This window comes from Ascaphus truei, chromosome 13, assembly GCF_040206685.1.
Source record: "Ascaphus truei isolate aAscTru1 chromosome 13, aAscTru1.hap1, whole genome shotgun sequence".
Taxonomy (NCBI): Eukaryota; Metazoa; Chordata; class Amphibia; order Anura; family Ascaphidae; genus Ascaphus; species Ascaphus truei.
In genome coordinates this window covers 19,019,905-19,038,480 of record NC_134495.1, presented here as the reverse complement: position 1 = coordinate 19,038,480, position 18,576 = coordinate 19,019,905, and the positions used below count along the sequence as shown (strand labels likewise).

Below are 18,576 nucleotides of genomic sequence, written 5' to 3'. Positions count from 1 at the left end.
TAATAGCAATTAACGAACTAAAAACTAATCCCAATAGATCAGAGATTCCCAGCGCAGAAGCTGCACTTTAACAAAGCCGTCCTGTAGTTCCTCCTGATTGTTGCTCATTCCAAACGGGCTTCCTTAAAGAGACAACCCAAGCCTGCGAATTTGTTTGCAAAGGTTTTATTTTATTTTTGTATACATAGGATTGAGGCAGGGGGTCTCCGGAGCAGAACCCCATTAATTTCAGCTCTGGGGACCCCCTGCTTCCGGAGATACTTACCTCTGAATTAGATGCCAGTAGCCGCTCTGCTCGGCTGCCAGGGATCATAATATATCCGCAGTTCAAAGACGTTACGTCCTGCGGGCCAATAGGAAGCTGTGACATCATCGGCGCGGCTTCCAATTGGCCCATGTGACGCGGGAGCTTTAAACTTTAAATCCCTGCTTGCTCAGCAGCTGCTACCAGCACCTACTTTGGAGATACGTATCTCCGGGAGCAGGGGGTCCCCAGAGCTGAAATTAACGGGGTTCAGTCCCGGAGACCCCCTGCGTCAATCTATTAAAAATGTAAATTAGCAGGCTTGGATTGATCCTTTAAAAAGACATCGCTTTAACACATAAAAGCACATTTACAGTTAAAATCCTTGGAAGACAATGTCCTTGTGTAAAAATTAAATAAAAATAATACAAAAAAAAAAAAAAATCCATTGAATGCTTAGTTTAGCATCTCCGAGCCACCGTGGTACTTGGTCCAGCCATATATATATATATATATATAAAAAAAACAGTTGTGCAAATCTGCAACAAATGTCGCACCAGCGTTTGGTTAGCAGCGCAGGCTGCGTTGCGACAGTCCCTTTGCAGCCAGAGCGGGTTCAAGGCAAGACCCACTATATGTGAGACTCTTCTTTCTTCCAGCTCTGAGGGTACCCTTGTTCTGGATAACGAGAAATGGGCTTCTGAAATAGGATCCAGGGGTACCAGAACATCGTTGGGGTTGGAGGTTTTACTCATCTCCACCGCGCGGGGGACCACAACGGACCACCGATCTGCAAAATCCCAGGCAGAGGAGAAAAGGTTAGTGGCTTTTGGGGGGGGGGGGGGAGTCTAAGGCCCAGATCCACCAAAGGGTGCTAAGCGTTGGGTGCCATTCGTATGAAAAGGGTTAGCACCCTTCAGTGGATCTGGGCCTAAATATGGATAACATTCTGCACCATAATTGGGAGAAGGGACATTTTTGTTGTGGTAATGTATCAAAGTATATATCACTACAGTGTTTATCCGTGTACCATCTGCGAGTGTCAAAAGGAGGGGTTACATTTTGTACACGTCACAATGGGATGAGACCGTGTGTATCATGTGTCTACTTTTTTAATGGTTTAATTCTATTGAATTATTAAAAAGTTTGAGGGATACAGAAAAAGAAATGGGAAAAGGTACGAGGCTAAGGGGGGGGAGTGCGCAAACTGGGGGGGGCGTACGCGGCGGTTGCAGAAGCCCCCGCGCTCTTCCCCCCGAGGCATTTAAATTAATGCCAGGGGATCGCGTGAGGCCTCTGCAACTGCACTTACCTCGTCTTCGGCGACGCCATGGCAACGTGATGTCATTTGACGCTGGAGAGCCGGAGACAAGGTAGAAAAGGGGGCGGGGGGCAGGGAAAGATTGCGCATCCCTGGGTTAAGGGATGAGGTAACAAAATATAAAAAAATGTAGCAGCAGATGTAGCATAATAGCACAAGGTGACCTTTTATCCCTGTTTTCTGCGTAAAACATGTCCCTACCATTAGTACACTTTGCTCCTAGGAGGGACTGACCCTTTAACCTTCTGTTTCCAGCAACACTGAGTAAGATATGTACTCATCTGTAAGGCAAACATAAAACCCCAGTGTAACATCTGTCAATTATGTTCCTTCCTCACGCCCTGAACCTACAGTACCTACATTTTTAACCGGTTCAGCCTCTCTTACCTCAGATTTCCAATCACTGGTTAAATCTGCCTGACATCTCCTGCTGTAAACAAACCTCGTTAAATCTCCATTCCTCTAATCAGAGTGGTTTCTTCTTGTATTAATTGAACAGCCCTTGGAAGCTCTTAGTATTCACCTTGGATGAAATGATACATTGCAGTCATATTCCCAATGGGCAGGCCAACTGATTCACTTTGTTTTTTTTTATAGGTGCGGACGTATATTTTAAACGGGTTTTCTTCTTCACCATTACTAGGGCAATAACCCTTTAGAACCAATGTCCATATTATCTTGGATACATCTCTACCGGAGATCAATGTACAGTATATTTCAATGTATATCAATGAGATCAATGTATATCAAAATAGCTTCACTCTTTGTTTGAGGGTTTAGGCTTTTCAAATGTGGTATAGTACAACTGCTTTTTAATGGGCGCAGCCAATAAAATCCCTTCATTCCAACATGTGGTCTTTACAGAAGACCAACTAAATCCAGACCAGGGCTGTCTTCAGATCTAACCGTAATATACCAAAGAAAGGTTACTAAGCTGGTGCACCAAAACATATCGGAGAATACTGTAGGGCCTCAATATAATATAATATAGACATACATCCAGGGTCCCAACAAAGTGTAGGAGGAAGCATATTTCAGAGAAAGAGAAGAACTAGAGGAAGAGGTTATTCTGTGACGCTGGAGGGTGGGAGGCTCAGGGGAAGTGTGAGGGAGTATTTCTTCGTGGGAAGGGGGGTGTATTCGTGGAGCAGCCTCCCGGCATAGGTGGTAGGGGCTAATACAGTAAGGGAATAATAAATATGAAAGAAAGCCAAGGATCAAATGGGGTCTGAGGTTTCACAGCAGACACAGAAGATGGGCGGGTGGTTCTTATCTGCTGCCAAATTCTGTGTTTCAAAGTTGCTATCAGACCAGAAAATGGGAGTATAAAGCCAGCACTGCACACTGCTGGCACGGCAAGTTTGAGAAGACAAGAGAAAGAGGTCAACACCTTTGCTGTTGACCTTGCAAATGACCTCCTTAGACTTCCCGAAATCGACCATAACTAATGCGAGTACATTGAAGGAGGCCGGACTTATACCGACTCGAATAGAACCAATAGGAGTCCATTGAAGGAGGCCGGACTTATACCGACTCGACTAGAACCAATAGGAGTACATTGAAGGAGGCCGGACATGTACCGACTCGACTAGAACAAATAGGAGTCCATTGAAGGAGGCCGGACTTACCTCTCCTCAAACGTCCCACGGTTTGGGAGAACCCATAATACGGATAGGCCTCGTTCTTCCCGGGATCCTCGTTAATGATGCCAAGATTCTGGTTCCAATGGGACCAGTTCACCTCGTCGACCCTAAGGGAAGGAAGACCGTACTGTCATGGGAGTCCAGTGCTTGTTTATTCCTAGCGAGGGCAGGACCATGAACATTTTTTATATATAATCTCTCTAATATATATACATACACACACATACACACACACACACACCCCACGTATACATCTGTACCAACCGATTGTAAGCTCTGCATATATATCACTTTTCATAGAACCCAAAATATAGAGGTGACATTTAAGACCACACACATTTCGGGTCCGTTTATCCTCGCCTTGTCTTTCTTATTTTAACTTTTGTGTGCGCGCGCGGGCGCATGCGTTTCTCTCTAGGGGTGCGCGCGTGCCGCTCCCTCTCTAGGTGTGAGCGTGTGTGTGCACGTGCCACTCCCTCTCAAGGTGTGTGTGTGTGTCTCCCTCTCAAGGAGTCTCTCCGGCTCCTTCTCTAGGTGTGTATGCGTTCGTGTCGCTACCTCTCTAGGCGTGTGTTCTCGTGTCACGCTCTAGGTGTGTGCCCTCGTGTCACGCTCTAGGTGTGTGCGGTTGTGTTACTCTCTAGATGTGCGCGCTCGTGTGTCTCTAGGTGTGTGTCTCTCTAGATGTGTGTGTGTCTCTCTCTCTCTATTTGTGTGTTTGTGTGTGTGTGTGTGTCTCTAGGTGTCAGTCTCTGTCTTGCTCCCTCCTAATTCTTTTCTCCCCTGATCTCTCTCCATATTTTCACTCACACCGCAAACACACCATTCAGCGTTTGGTGTCTCCTGTTTCTGCCCCGCAGCATATAATACAATGTCACAGCACACACAGGACAGAGAGTTACTGCTGATACTTCTCCGGTTTAGAACAGGCGAGGCATTTAACTGCGTTGTATGAAGTCGAGCAAACCCCTCAGCCCGGGCTCGGCGTTAGCACACAATAGATGCGGGTCTAATGAGGTCTAATTATGAATCAATAACACATATTCCATTAACGCTGTCATAATTGCTAGTCACTGCCCGTCTTTCATATTTACGGGGGAGGTTTAAATACCATCTGTTATTTCATGCTGTGCCTTGTGTATTGCCTGGGACTTCATTAATATGCAAATTAGGATGCAGTTTGTGTGTGCAGGACCTACACCCCGAACGCTCGTCAGAGCTGCCTTTGGGAACCCATCAGGGTTAACCCCTTCCGCGCCACGGAGCCTGCAACCCGATGCAAAGCAGAAGAAGCAATCCGTGATAGGTCAATAAAAATAGAGGCAATCAAAATGATCACCTTCCTAGTTTAATTACCGTCAAAGTAACGGTTTTTATTTATTTGTCACCTGTTAAAGGGACGGACAAACAGTCTTCGCTGCTAGACTGTAAAACGCTTGTACTTTAAAAAAACACCAGCTGTCAATCAACTCAATTGAACCCATTAAAACTCGCTACTATCCCGCATTCACTTTTGTGGGGAAATCGCCCATTTAAGCCTCTTTGGTAAATGACTTTTATACAATCTACATCTTATCAAAGTAAAAAAGAAAAAAAAAGTGTATTGTGCTTTGTTTGCCGCGAAATGCGTCGGGCAGTGAAGGGGGTCAACTCAAAGTCCTCAAGGGTCACCAACCGGTCAGTTTTTCTGGATCTCCCTGCTTCAGCACAGGTGGCTCAGTCTTCGACCGAGTCACCTGTGCTGAAGCAGGGAGATCCAGAAAAACTGTCCGGTTGGTGGGCTTTGAGGACTTTGAGTTGACCACCCCAGGGTTAATAGGTCAAAACTAGGCGATTTGTTCATCCGCAATACCTAAAGCACCAACGACGGTCGGGGGTCCCGTCGGAGTTCTTCCCAACCGTCACCATCTCTCCGGAGCGGAAAGCTTTCCTCATGCACACTGGGAATGACCTCTCGATGTCCAGGATTGTAGTCGCCCACTGACAGGGGAAGGAAGAGTTAGGATGCCCGAGCCCTGCTCTTTTAGTGTGGGAACACATGGCTGTGCTGTCTAGCTGTGGAAGTTACCATGTTAACCAATAGAGCAGCACTGGGCTCTGGGGAGAGCTCCATTTTAACCTCCCAGACACTTAATATTTCAAAGGAAAATCTCCTGAATGGAGTATCAGATTAACAAAAATGGAAACCGCCTTGGAAGGGCAGGAAGAGACCTCTTCAAGTGTGATGCCCAAGGCGAAGATCAAGGCTGACGGAACAAAAACAGAAAAACAATGGAAGCGCACATAGTGCGTGTGATTGTGACCACGTGGGGGTGCGACCGCGTTTTGGGAAGACAAATATATTCTGTCTTTCCAAGAGTGAGCCGCATGACATCAGCGACCCGTGAAGTGGTTCAGCCAATGAGGGCGAACCGCTCGTGTGACGTCACGGCCACACCTCGCCTCCCGCATGCAGTGCGTGTTTCTCGTGCGCGTCACGCAGTCGCGAGCGAAAGCATGCCCTATATCATCTCAGCCTAAAATCAGCTACATAGGCCCAAGGTCAGCAGAGGTCAGAGTGCAGAATGTGCAAAAAGTGTCCGGCTTAAGGCGGTTGCCAATAGCCTAGAACACTGGGGCACCCAGACGTGGGGAAGTGGCAAGGTTGGGGGGCAAGTGGCAAGTTGAAAGGGGGGCAAGTGGCAAGTTGAAAGGGGGGCAAGTGCAAGGTTGGAGGGGGGGGGAAGTGGCAAGGTGGGGATGAAGTGGAAAGGTTGGAGGGGGGGGGGAGAGGCAAGGTAGGGGGGAAGTGGCAAGGTGGGGGGGAAGTGGCAAGGTGGGGGGGGGAAGTGGCAAGGTAGGGGGGAAGTGGCAAGGTGGGGGGGAAGTGGCAAGATGGGGGGGGAAGTGGCAAGGTAGGGGGGAAGTGGCAAGGTAGGGGGGAAGTGGCAAGGTAGGGGGGGGAAGTGGCAAGGTTGGAGGGGGGGGAGTGGCAAGGTAGGGGGGAAGTGGCAAGGTGGGGGGGAAGTGGCAAGATGGGGGGGGGAAGTGGCAAGGTAGGGGGGAAGTGGCAAGGTAGGGGGGAAGTGGCAAGGTAGGGGGGGAAGTGGCAAGGTGGGGGGGGGAAGTGGCAAGGTGGGGGGGGAAGTGGCAAGGTTGGGGGGGAAGTGGCAAGGTTGGGGGGGGAAGTGGCAAGGTTGGGGGGGGAAGTGGCAAGGTTGGGGGGGGGGAAGTGGCAAGGTGGGGGGGGAGGTGGCAAGGTGGGGGGGGAAGTGGCAAGGTGGGGGGGAAGTGGCAAGGTGGGGGGGAAGTGGCAAGGTGGGGGGGGGAAGTGGCAAGGTGGGGGGGGAAGTGGCAAGGTGGGGGGGGAAGTGGCAAGGTGGGGGGGAGTGGCAAGGTGGGGGGGGAAGTGGCAAGGTGGGGGGGGGGGAAGTGGCAAGGTGGGGGGGGGGGAAGTGGCAAGGTGGGGGGGGGGAAGTGGCAAGGTGGGGGGGGGAAGTGGCAAGGTGGGGGGGGGAAGTGGCAAGGTGGGGGGGGGAAGTGGCAAGGTGGGGGGGAAGTGGCAAGGTGGGGGGGGGGAAGTGGCAAGGTGGGGGGGAAGTGGCAAGCTGGGGGGGAAGTGGCAAGCTGTGGGGGGAAGTGGCAAGGTAGGGGGGAGAAGTGGCAAGGTAGGGGGGGAAGAAGTGGCAAGGTGGGGGGGGGGGAGAAGAAGTGGCAAGGTAGGGGGGGAGAAGTGGCAAGGTAGGGGGGGAAGAAGTGGCAAGGTGGGGGGGGGAAGAAGTGGCAAGGTGGGGGGGGAAGTGGCAAGGTAGGGGGGAAAGAAGTGGCAAGGTAGGGGGGAAAGAAGTGGCAAGGTAGGGGGGAAAGAAGTGGCAAGGTAGGGGGGGAAGAAGTGGCAAGGTAGGGGGGGAAGTGGCAAGGTAGGGGGGAAAGAAGTGGCAAGGTAGGGGGGGGGAAGTGGCAAGGTAGGGGGGGAAGAAGTGGCAAGGTAGGGGGGGGGAAGAAGTGGCAAAGTAGGGGGGGGGAGAAGAAGTGGCAAGGTAGGGGGGGGGAGAAGTGGCAAGGTGTGGGGGGGGAAGAAGTGGCAAGGTGTGGGGGGGAGAAGAAGTGGCAAGGTAGGGGGGGGAAGAAGTGGCAAGGTAGGGGGGGGGAGAAGAAGTGGCAAGGTAGGGGGGGGGAGAAGTGGCAAGGTGTGGGGGGGGAAGAAGTGGCAAGGTGTGGGGGGGAAGAAGAGGCAAGGTGTGGGGGCGGGGGGAAGAAGAGGCAAGGTTGGGGTGGGGGGAAAGTGGCAAGGTTGGGGGGGGAAAGTAGCAAGGTTGGTGGGGGAAAGTGGCAAGGTTTGGGGGGAAGTGGCAAGGTTTGGGGGTAAGTGGCAAGGTTTGGGGGGAAGTGGCAAGGTTGGGGAAGCTGCTGCCCGGAATAATCATTCTGCGTGCAGTTATAAATGATGAAGCCATGATCCTAAGCCAGCTCGGCCATCGCCGGACGTACAGCCGACCTACAATAATGTGATCCCGCTGCAGGGAATTATCTGTGTCTTGGTCTGCAAAGCTTGCAATCTAATTTTCTAAAATTAGATCCCTCATGCGATAGTAATCTTCAGCCTATGAGGTCATATTAAAGTCCTATTGGGGCTTACTGTTGGATGCTCCAGATTCATTGCATGGACATCTCTCTCTCTCCCTATTTATTTTTATCTCCCCATTTAGCTTACCTCACTTTCTCTCCCCCCCCCCCCCACACTCTCTCTGGGGTCCGGCTTACTTGGAGCTTCCAGATCTGCTTGCTCTCCTTGGACACCTGCCCGACTGTCTCCCCCATCAACGCGATCAACATGTTAAGGAGGAGGACGAAGGTCAGGATGATGTAGGTCACCAGCAGGATGATGAAGACGGCCGGGTACTTGGCGCTGTTGATCATCTCCAGGTCTCCCATCCCGATGGTCAACTTGAAGAGGTCCAGCAGGAACTTGCTGAATGTGCTGCTGTCCCGGCATGATGGGTACTCGGGGACCGTGCAGTTGGTGCCGTGATCATTGCAGATTTCCTTGGTGGAGCAGGGATTGAGCAGGGAAACCAGAGCTGGAGAAGACCCCAGTGTATTTATTAGGTACATGGACTCCTATAGCACAGGGCAGAGCGGTGGCATCTCATCATTTTAAAAATATTATCTAGGTATGAACATACACAAATTAAGTTGACCAAGTAGTGGCTTAGTGTCATGGTACTGGGGAGCGCTGAGTACCGCTATTGTAAGTTGTACATCCCCAGAGTAACACTACTTTTTAAGTTGTATATCCCCAGAGTAACACTACTTTTTAAGTTGTATATCCCCAGAGTAACACTACTTTTTAAGTTGTATATCCCCAGAGTAAGACTACTTTGTTTTTAGCTGCACAACCCTAGGGTAGGACTACTTAATGTCTTGACACTGTTACGCTTCGACTTTTCATTTCTAGACAAATTGGTTTTAGCTTCTAGGACGTCTCTCGTTCTGCCTTCCGAATATGAACAGCGTACACCTCTTTCCGAAAAAGCTATTCTCACCCGATGTTATAATGTCAAACGAATGACTGTTGCATGCGTTGCTGGCTGCTCCGGGAATAAAGGGTTTGAAGGCCCTAGGTCTACTTGGCCGTCTTCTGCCGTAAGACACGGTACAGCCCAATTGACGTGAATGGAGATTAAGGCGTCTTCCTGCGCTGGAAGGTGACTTACGGCAGAACACTGCTTAGTAGACATCTGCCGAAGCGCGTTAGTTCTCTGCGATGATGACAGACTGTTATGTGTTCGTATACTTTGGCGCACAGTTACAACCCTGTGACCCAGTACGATCCCTCGAATGTAGGCTTCACTGGTTTATAGAGTTGGGCGTCCTTCACCCCGTAGCCATGTCCCCCTCATACCTGATGCGTATCCGATCATAAACAGGAGGTACACCAGCAGGAAGCGAAACAGATCTTTAAACAGGATCTGGAAGGTAGAAAAGACGCATCAACGCTGGGTATTCCATTCTTCTATCTGCTCTACTCAACGGAAAACTGATTTATTTTATATATTTGGGGATTCTTAGAACTAGAGTGATGGAAGTGAGGAGGGGAGGAGGCCTTATGCTCAGGGAGATTTCACAAATCGGACACGGTCCACCCACCCCATTCCTGAAATGTGTCTATCCCAGGTAAAGCTGCCCCCCCCCCCCCCCCCGGAGTTTCCCCTGTTTCCAGGCCCGACAGTAGAGGAAGCCCTATTAACATCAGTGGGACTACTAGGAGTGATTCACAAACATGTAGCACTTTAATTAGATCACTTTGGTTGTAACCCTAACAGGTCATTTTGGTTCCAAGTAGGAACACTCTTAAATAAAGCATCTGCTCCTATGCGGGACCAGGCCAGTCACCAGCTTGTATGGGGCCTCAGCAGGGTGGGCTCCCCTCAACCGCCGGGCTCGGGACTATACCCTCTGATGTTGACTTTGCTTGGGACTGACTAACTATTAAACACGTCTGTCGCTGTCATTGACACATTGGTGCTTCGTGGGACTGACCCATCAACTAATAAGCAGGTCAAAGTCATCAGATCACTTTAAGTAGGACTTACCCTTAATTACTGTATGTAGTAAATGACCATGATATAAAACTTGGTACGTTGCTGCCACCCTCTGGTAACATGTGAGACCAACAGCTACACGCTTTATTTTACCATCTAGAACAGTGGTGTTCAACCTTTTTTTAGTTAGGGAACTCTATAACTATATTGTGAAAACCGAAGCCTCTCTAACAGTGCATCCGAGATCAGGTGCATTGTAAGGAACCCCAACCCTCTCTAATAGCGCCTCTGAGATCAGATGCATTGTAAGGAACCCCAACCCTCTCTAATAGCGCCTCTGAGATCAGATGCATTGTAAGGAACCCCAACCCTCTCTAATAGCGCCTCTGAGATCAGATGCATTGTAAGGAACCCCAACCCTCTCTAATAGCACCTCTGAGATCAGATGTATTGTAAGGAACCCCAACCCTCTCTAATAGCACCTCTGAGATCAGATGTATTGTAAGGAACCCCAACCCTCTCTAATAGCGCATCTGAGATCAGGTGCATGGTAAGGATCCCCAACCCTCTCTAATAGCGTGTCTGAGATCTGATGCAGTGTAAGGAACCCCAACCCTTTTTAATAGTTAGTCTGAGATCTGATGCATTGTGTTTGGAAACATTTCCAAATGACCTGAAAATTGCAGGGGACCCTTTAGGGATGCCCGGGGTACACAAGGGATTCCAAGAACCCCTGTTGAAAAACACTGATCAAGAAACATCGGCCCTATTCAAAATAGTAAAATGCAATTAACAAGGTATCAACTTCAATCCAGGTGAAAGAAAGTTGTGCAAAGTTCATGATGGTTTACTATGAATTAAGGATATAGAAATAGGCCCAGATGTACTAAACGGTGTTGTCTTAAGGCACCCTACAGTATGGCCCTTATAGCTTAACACTGCTTAGTAAATATGGGATAGGAAAGTTAGTAAAGTTGGCCACGATGGGAATCAAACCAGGGAGTCCCCTACAAAGAAGCTGGTCTCCTTAGCACCAAGTCACTGTTCCTCTAAACTCATTCTGCCAATGCATACTAAGTAAGCTAGGAGTTACCATCACCTCTCATACCAAAGGACCAGGTGTCTGACCTTCTGGAGCATAATGCTATAGGTCCCGGTGAGTTTCAAGCCTCTGGTGAAATACAGAGCGTTCATCCACCCCAAGACCAAGGCAAACACCATGACAGCCAGGTAATCTTCAATCCCGGCCAGGTACAGCGCAGCTGTGATAATGACCAGCACAGAGTAGATGAAGCTGGGGGGAAGAGAGCGAAAGACCTTGTGAGATATTAAAAACAACCACCAGACTGCTCCATTTCGCGAAGTTGATTAACCATTATTGTCTGGCTCCATACTATGCCTCACTCACGGAGCTTTCAAGAGTAGGACCCTGCAATTGGCTCAGGCTGTTGTCATGGATACAGCAAACCCGCCCTCTCCAATCAGAATGTTCCATTAATTCTCAATTTATAAGGGGAGGGCAGCAGGGACTTAACCTTTTACAGTGTCTTTATGACCTTCCCTATACGGCATAGGCCCTTATGATGTACCAGGTGCGTCAGACACTTTCTCATTTTCTAAGGGGCTATTGGGCAGCCCCCTCCACTCCCGTTTCCAGCATGTGGTCATGTGATAGTTTCCCAGGGCTGACATAACCGGACGTCCGGTGACACTCTTTGTCCCGACAGACGCCCGGCACCGTAAAGAAAATTATATACAGCACTTATTCCCTCACCTACTGTCTCTAAGTCTCCCAATATACCTCTTTGATTGTAAGCTCTTCGGGGCAGAGATTTCCTTTCCTATAGTCTGATTTTGCGGCACTTATTGTATTATTATAATTCCCTGTACTGTATTCTTTGTGAAGCGCTGAGTACACTTTTGGCGCTATATAAATAAAGACATACAAAACCATACAATGTACACACACATTTCTTCCTCTGATAACAGAGGAAGGGGAACTTACTAAAGCAGTTGGAATGAACCATCGATGAACAGGGAGTTGACTCCAGGACACTTCTTCATAAACAAGTCTTTTATCTGCATAGTAAACACACAAGAGGAACACCATCATGTTAACCCTTTCAAACGGCGTAGACCCCAAACACAATATCTGCATGGATCAAACCATTTCCAGGCAAGACCGAGGCACTACGGATTTTGGCTAGAAAAGTGATTTCATGATAGCCAGAAGTTGACATTTCGGCCTCCAAGGGCCTTTCTCAAAAGCAAGTGGCGGGAGCACCGGTATTTGAGTTGTTTTATTACTTTTGGGGAGTGCAGCATTATCCTTCTAATTTGTTTCAAACCCTTTCCAGAGAATCGGCTTTAAAACTTAAATCTGGTGCCAGCATCTTTGAAAAAAAGCCTTTTTTTACCCATTGGAGAAAAAATAAAAAAAATTAGCTCCTGGCCTTAGCAGTTCCACCTTTTGTAGTGAAATTCAGGAGGATACCGGTGGCTGAAAATTTGCTTCCCTGGGAGATTAAAATGGACGCTGCTCGTTGGACCAAGAGGTTGCCGTGGTAACGGCAGATGGCAAGGGAAAATCCTCAACAGGTAAAAACTCAGGGGGGAAAAAATGAAGATTTGGACAGAAAGAAAAAAGGTATTCCCAGATTAGCACAACATGAACTATCAGGTTATGGAATTACTTCATTGGGGGAGCCGTCGATAGCCATAGTAGCAGCGGTACCAGTAGGGTTGCCAGGTGGATTCTCCAAAAATACTGGACTCAGTGGTGAAAGGTGCGTCAGGTCACTATGTCCAGGGAGGAAAATACCGGACACATACATGTCCAGTATTACAGTACCTCATTTTTTACTGGACAGAGTATCCAAATACAGGACAGTACAGTTCAATACCGGACACCTGGTAACCCTAGGTACCAGCGTGCCAAGGCCCCTCCAGCATGCCCCCTCCTCCCCCCCCCCAAAAAAATTGGGTAATATTTTATCATCTATTTCTAACAAGTATAAACCGTTTTCGCTTGGCTGCATCTGAAAGACACTGTGGTTGCCATTTGCTCTCCCAGAATCCCTTGCTTGTGTTATCCTCGTGGTTTATTGGCTCTTCCTCCCAAGTGAGGGTAGTGACAGCAGACATGAGATAAAGCTCTGCCTGAATCTATCGGCCATGTTTTTCTATCCCGGGCAGCAGGGTTTTTTTTCTTGCTTGGGAAAGTTCAAGAACGAGTCGAATTTCAGATGACACCGCTGCAACTTACATTGGTGAAGAAGAACACTATGCCGGTCAGTAGGGTTATAACCTCTCCGCCCAGTCGCAGGTAATCCACGGTTGTTATATAAGGGTAGGGGGGCTAGGAAAGAAGAGACAATGGTTTAAGCCTTCATGGGGCATCTTCATTCGTATGTATCTTTATCTACAGTATATAGTGCCACCCATGTACATAGCGCATTACAGCAGTTGTACACGTGGCATAATATTATAAAACATAATGGGAATAAGAACTTCAGACAGAATAAGAAAAGGAATCCCTGCCCCAAAGAGCTTACAATCTAAGTGGTAAGTGGGGTGAATTTACCAGAACACCCGCCTGTCTCTGTAAGTGCATCTGCAAGGGCCCAACGTCAGTGCATATATGAGATGTATAGTATCAGCCACGGAGCTACCCATACCCATTTAAATCAATTAAGTACAAGAAATATGACTAAGGTCAGTTTACAACGGACGGTCCATGAAATGGATTAAAACAGTGGTTCCCAAACTCGGGTCACCGCCCTCTTGGTTCCATAAACTCACCCTCAGTGCCCCCTACCCTATAAAAAGCACTATTCAGAATAGCAGTTTGCACGATCCACTGAGGAAGATAATGACGATAACATTCAAAACAGTGACCATTCATTGCACATTTATTCAAAATCCAATTCCAACTTTTTAGTTTAATAAATTCAACAAAATTGATGAACTTGATCCAGGGATGCCAGCTTTTCAAAGTCCGATAGTCATTTAGAAAGAATTCCGATAGCCACTGGGAACCACTGGATTAAAAGGTAGCCATGTTAGTCCAAAACTTAATGAGTACTTCAATAGATTGCAATACCATTCTTATTTGGACTAACAGAACATATTTTAAAGACTGGATTTTGAGAGCATCGCTCGCTTACTCAAATCTAGCGGTGCACGAACCTGGTGAGATTTGCTTCGCCACTCGAGTTTGTCAAAGTTACAAAATTCGGGGAAAGTTCCCTCAACGTTTTGGCCAAAAAAATGATAAACATTTTTGTTGCTGGAATTTGTCTAAGTTATAGCGAAATTGGTGAATTTCACCAGCAAATCTACATTAAAAAAAAATATCCAGATCCTAAAATAGGGTCTTTCTAAAAATTAAAAAAAAAAGGGCTATGGAAGGGAGCGTCTCTCTTACTAGGCAAAATTATTTCAAAATCGGAATTTTTCTTTGGTGAAAAAAAGGAAAATAATTCACATGGTTTGCAAACTTGGGTGAAAAGCTTGCATAGGTCTACTCAGGTCAAGCAGTGCTGGTCTACAAATAATTTTTATCAAGATAGGCAGTGTTGAAATGAAATGTTTTGATTGTGGTACCTAGGGTTGCCAGACGTCCTGTATGTAAAGGATGGTCCCTTTTCCCATTGCTCTGTGCCCTTGTCCCTGAATGCCCTGTCGGGATGCAGAATTGTCCTGAATTTTAAGGGGGAAGTTGGGGATAACCTTCCCGGCAGCTGCAGGGGGCCCGGCCGGCGCTGGAATTTGGGTCTGGCTGCCGGGTCCCAGCTGCGACCCGGCTTCACGTCAAGCAACAACCTGTGCACCGGAAGTGGAGCCCAACTTCCACGTACGCCCATGGGACTGGCCTCCCCCCCCAAGGTAAAAGTTTGTGTGGTGGCGGGGGACGGGGGGGGGGGGGTTGTATGTGTTTTGGAAGTGGTGGTGAGAGGAGTGTTTGTGTATGGTGGGGGGGTGGCGGGGTGCATCCCGTATTAGGAAAAAAAATGTGGCGACCTTAGTGCTACCTATATAATTCCCCAACCACACGTTCTCACCATTGTTTAACGTCCTAGGTATCACTAATCACTCCTAAACTCATTAACCTCCTACGTCGTTTTTAGTATCTCCCACACGTCTTTTGCAACACCCATCTGTTGCGCAGCGCCTCTTGTTGACCGACCCCCTACGTCCTCCCGATCTTTACTATCCCTGGCTTTCCAAACCTCGCACCGCACTCACTTTGCCTTCCATGGGCCTGTGGTACGCGATCAAAGTAAAGATGATCATGGCGACGAGATAGGAGACAACACTGATGTAGAAGGAGACTGCACCAAACTTCCGCCACTTGTCTCTCAGGAGTTCATTGATTGGTTCCACGGCCAACATCTCGTGGCGGTTCTGCAAAGGAAGGAACCAGAAAACGTGAACACTTCTGGCGCGGTATTAAAACATAGAAAACATAGACCACATCATCAGCAAACTGACAATAATGGGTCAGACCAAATGGTCCATCAGCCTCCTTCTTCCAACAGTAGCTGGCACCAAAGGATTATGGGAACAGGGCATCTACAAAGCCAGATACGTCTCTACTTCCAGTGTCGTCTTTCTAACCAAATATGAACCTGCCCTCCATGCAGGTTGAATCTTCCTTTTTGGCAGCCGCAATATCTAGTGAGTTCCCCAAGTTGCTTGGTTACATAAGTCAGGTGCCTCGAATGATAAAGGGATGGTCCAACGCGCCATGCATGGTCTTCCGCCTACCAGCCGGGCAACAAATAATGACCAGGGTGTGGCCCCTCACCTCGACCTTACTGTTGTAAACCAGAATCTCCAGCACGGAGACTTCCTCCCCGCACGTGTCCAGCGAAGACAAGTCGTACAGAGAGGAGTAAACGGGGCCGTACGCCCAGTCCTTGAACTTCCGAGAGAGGTGTCGGGCGTCTTCGTCCTTAATTTCCAGCCGGATGATGTGCTGGAATACCTACGCGGGGCACAAAAAAATGCAGTTATAAATCTGTCCTTAATTAGAGTCCTACCATAACGGAGCGATCCTCAGTAATCCACAGGATCGGTAATGGTACCCGAGAAGAGGGTTGGGGGGGGGGGGGTTTACCGCAGATAAGAATAGGTGGGCCGGGTGGTTCTTCTCTGCCGTCAAATTATATATTCCTAAAATATAGGTTCTCAAAATGTCTTAAAAAATAAATTACTTTTACACTAGTGCAGGGGTGGCCAAGTCCAGTTTGTAAGGGCCACCAACAGGCCAGGTATTAGGGATCAGTGGCTTAGTCTGAGCATCTGATTGAGCCACGCATGCGGAAGCAGGGATATCCCCACTACCTTGTCTGTTGGGGGCCCTTACGAACTGGGCTAGAGTGTCCGTCTTTTCAGTTCAGCAAATCAGGAGGGCGGGATCAAAAAGGTCCACCAGGTGGCAGCGTCACACCAGTTATTTTCGAAGTACGGATTTTTCATCCATCACTTGCGTCTACATAGATGCTACGCTGTCCCTTTTGGAGTGGAGACACAACATGTGCTTTATTTAACCCCTTCCCTGCCAGAGGGGCCAGCAACCACCATCTGGGACAATGTACGTATTTTGCAAAGTGTCTACTTTCGATTGTCATTGTAATACTGTGGTTACATTTTTTTTTTAACCCTTTGGATACCCTGGCGGCGTAGCCACCACATCACCAGGTCTGGCACTCCCCCCTGTGACATAGTGGCCAACGTCATAAGGGAGACCGCGTTCTGTGCCTTGGCGGAACGTTGCACGCGATCTGCCCGCCATTAGCGATGTCACGGTCACATGACCGCAGTGTGCTAGGGCCGCCCTGGTGTTGCACCCCCTCCAGCACCCAAAGGGTTAACGGAGGAGAAACATGGCGATTGTTTTCTGAATGCCATTACAGTGTCGCCCTGGTCACATCTCCCCGGCGGGGTCTGGAGGGGTTTTCAATTATTTTTTTAAAAAAAACGAAAAATAAAAAAATATATATCATATTTTAAAGTCGGAATAAACGGGTTTTCTTGAAAGGAAGGGAATGGGCAATCATTTGTACGCATTTTTTTCATTTGAAGTGGGCGGCACGCGGCAATGCCCTATATGCGATGGGCGACGGGCCACAAGAATAATACAAAACCGGGTGATTTTACCATTTTCCAAAAGCGCAATTCTATTTTCAAAATCTGCTTACAATTTTTTTTTTTTTAAAAACAATCTGCCTGAATTTAGTTGAAAAATGTGTATTCACCAATTTGCAGTTTTTGCAACAATAAAAAAAAATGTAAAAAAAAAAAAAAAAAAAACAACGGCGCCAAATACAGATGTAGCAGACGTAATTGCACCCACCGGCGCTAAATAAAAATCGATAGCCCCACACTCTATCCACGCACGGCTGACAAGTCAATGGTCATCTCTCGCGCTGGCGCATAGTGTATTTCCCTCTGCAGCGCGCCACTGGTTGCGATAACGGCGGCTACATCTGTAACTCCAGACGAGCAGCGTGATCATGCTCCAGTTCTCATCTGCTGGTCTGTTGGCAGCTCTTGGGTAAAAGAAAGAGATCTGGCTGGGCTGGATGATTAGAATGGGTGCTGAAAAAACCTCACCCCTATCTTGCCCAGTTTGGCTGCCATCATGAGAGGCGACATGCCGTCGTTGTTGAGAATCGCATCGAGGCTGCATCCAGGGTACAGCTTGACGCACTTGATGAGCAGCTGGTCGTACATCTTGGTGACGAACTTTGTGTTCTCCCGCGTGTTGTCGCCGATGGCCACCAGGGCGTGCAGGACATTATTACCCCGTGAGTCCTGGCGGCGCAGGTCTACCTTCTTGTGAGCGTTCTCAGTCAGGTAGTGCACAATGTCAGGCTGGTTGGTGCAAGCGGCCAGAGAGAGTGGAAGCTCACCTAGAACAGCAAGAGAGCTTATTATTGTATGCTACCATGGAAGGGCCCGTACATAGATAATACACACAGAAAAATATACATGTAGCCCCCTCTTTGGGGACTACTAGTTATTGTAATGGGTTAACTGGGTGGGTTCACTCATATTTCACCCCTCCCCTGTATGTCTGGTGACCCGTGATGTCCCTCTAGGGAGCATAGAGGGTATATATAGCTCCATCCTATATTCTAGAAGTAGGTTCTTTGGAGTTTTGACTGGGGTCCTCACTGAGAGTCCTGTAAATACGTTTGTGTGTATAGTCAAGTGTATTAATGTGTGTCCTGTCACCGTTTGCTTGTAGTAAGGTATTACGATTGTTCGCACAATTGATAAGGATGCAGTATGCTCTCGATACTGTAGTTCTCTGCATAGTAACTGTAATATTTAAACATATAGTTATATATATATATTATTATAGCAATAAAATATATGTAAACATATAGTTTGTAGTGTGTAGACATATGTTTGGACCGAAAGAAAGAAAAATCTCTGGCGCATAAACTGTCTGTGATCAGTATATAAAATTATATCGAGACCAAGATCTTCAAAACCAGAACATTTGAAAAAAATAAAAATAAGGAGAACAATTTATTAAAATAAACTTAATAAAATACATGTATAAGGCACCTGAACAGTAGTGCAAATTTTTGACCATATAGTACTGGCCAAAACACCTTCCAGACCTAGAATTGTAAATCCAGATTATTTGCACAAGGGGGATTGGGACCTCCTCTTATCTCCGGCTGCAAAACTGAAAGGCTTTGATTGTATACCCCACTGCTTAAATGTTTCAGGTGTATGCCACCGGGAATCACTGTAAGTGGCACTATACATTAGCGCCCCTATCACTTCTTTATCATATGCTTGGACCAGCCCAACCGGAAGGTT

The 18,576-nt window shown here is 47.9% G+C and overlaps 1 protein-coding gene across 1 annotated transcript in view; it reads right to left on the bottom strand.

Moving 5' to 3' along the window:
- Positions 1-752: 752 nt before the first annotated feature.
- The window catches only part of TRPV4 (transient receptor potential cation channel subfamily V member 4), a 54,957-nt gene continuing 37,133 nt past the window's right edge, over positions 753-18,576 (bottom strand). Inside the window, 12 exon segments of the mRNA XM_075568758.1 lie at positions 753-944; positions 946-1,034; positions 3,194-3,315; positions 5,061-5,188; positions 7,952-8,268; positions 9,093-9,159; positions 10,861-11,026; positions 11,738-11,811; positions 12,998-13,090; positions 14,980-15,138; positions 15,542-15,721; positions 17,353-17,651. Of these exon segments, the coding sequence (XP_075424873.1) occupies positions 876-944; positions 946-1,034; positions 3,194-3,315; positions 5,061-5,188; positions 7,952-8,268; positions 9,093-9,159; positions 10,861-11,026; positions 11,738-11,811; positions 12,998-13,090; positions 14,980-15,138; positions 15,542-15,721; positions 17,353-17,651 (1,763 nt within the window). The 3' untranslated portion in view covers positions 753-875.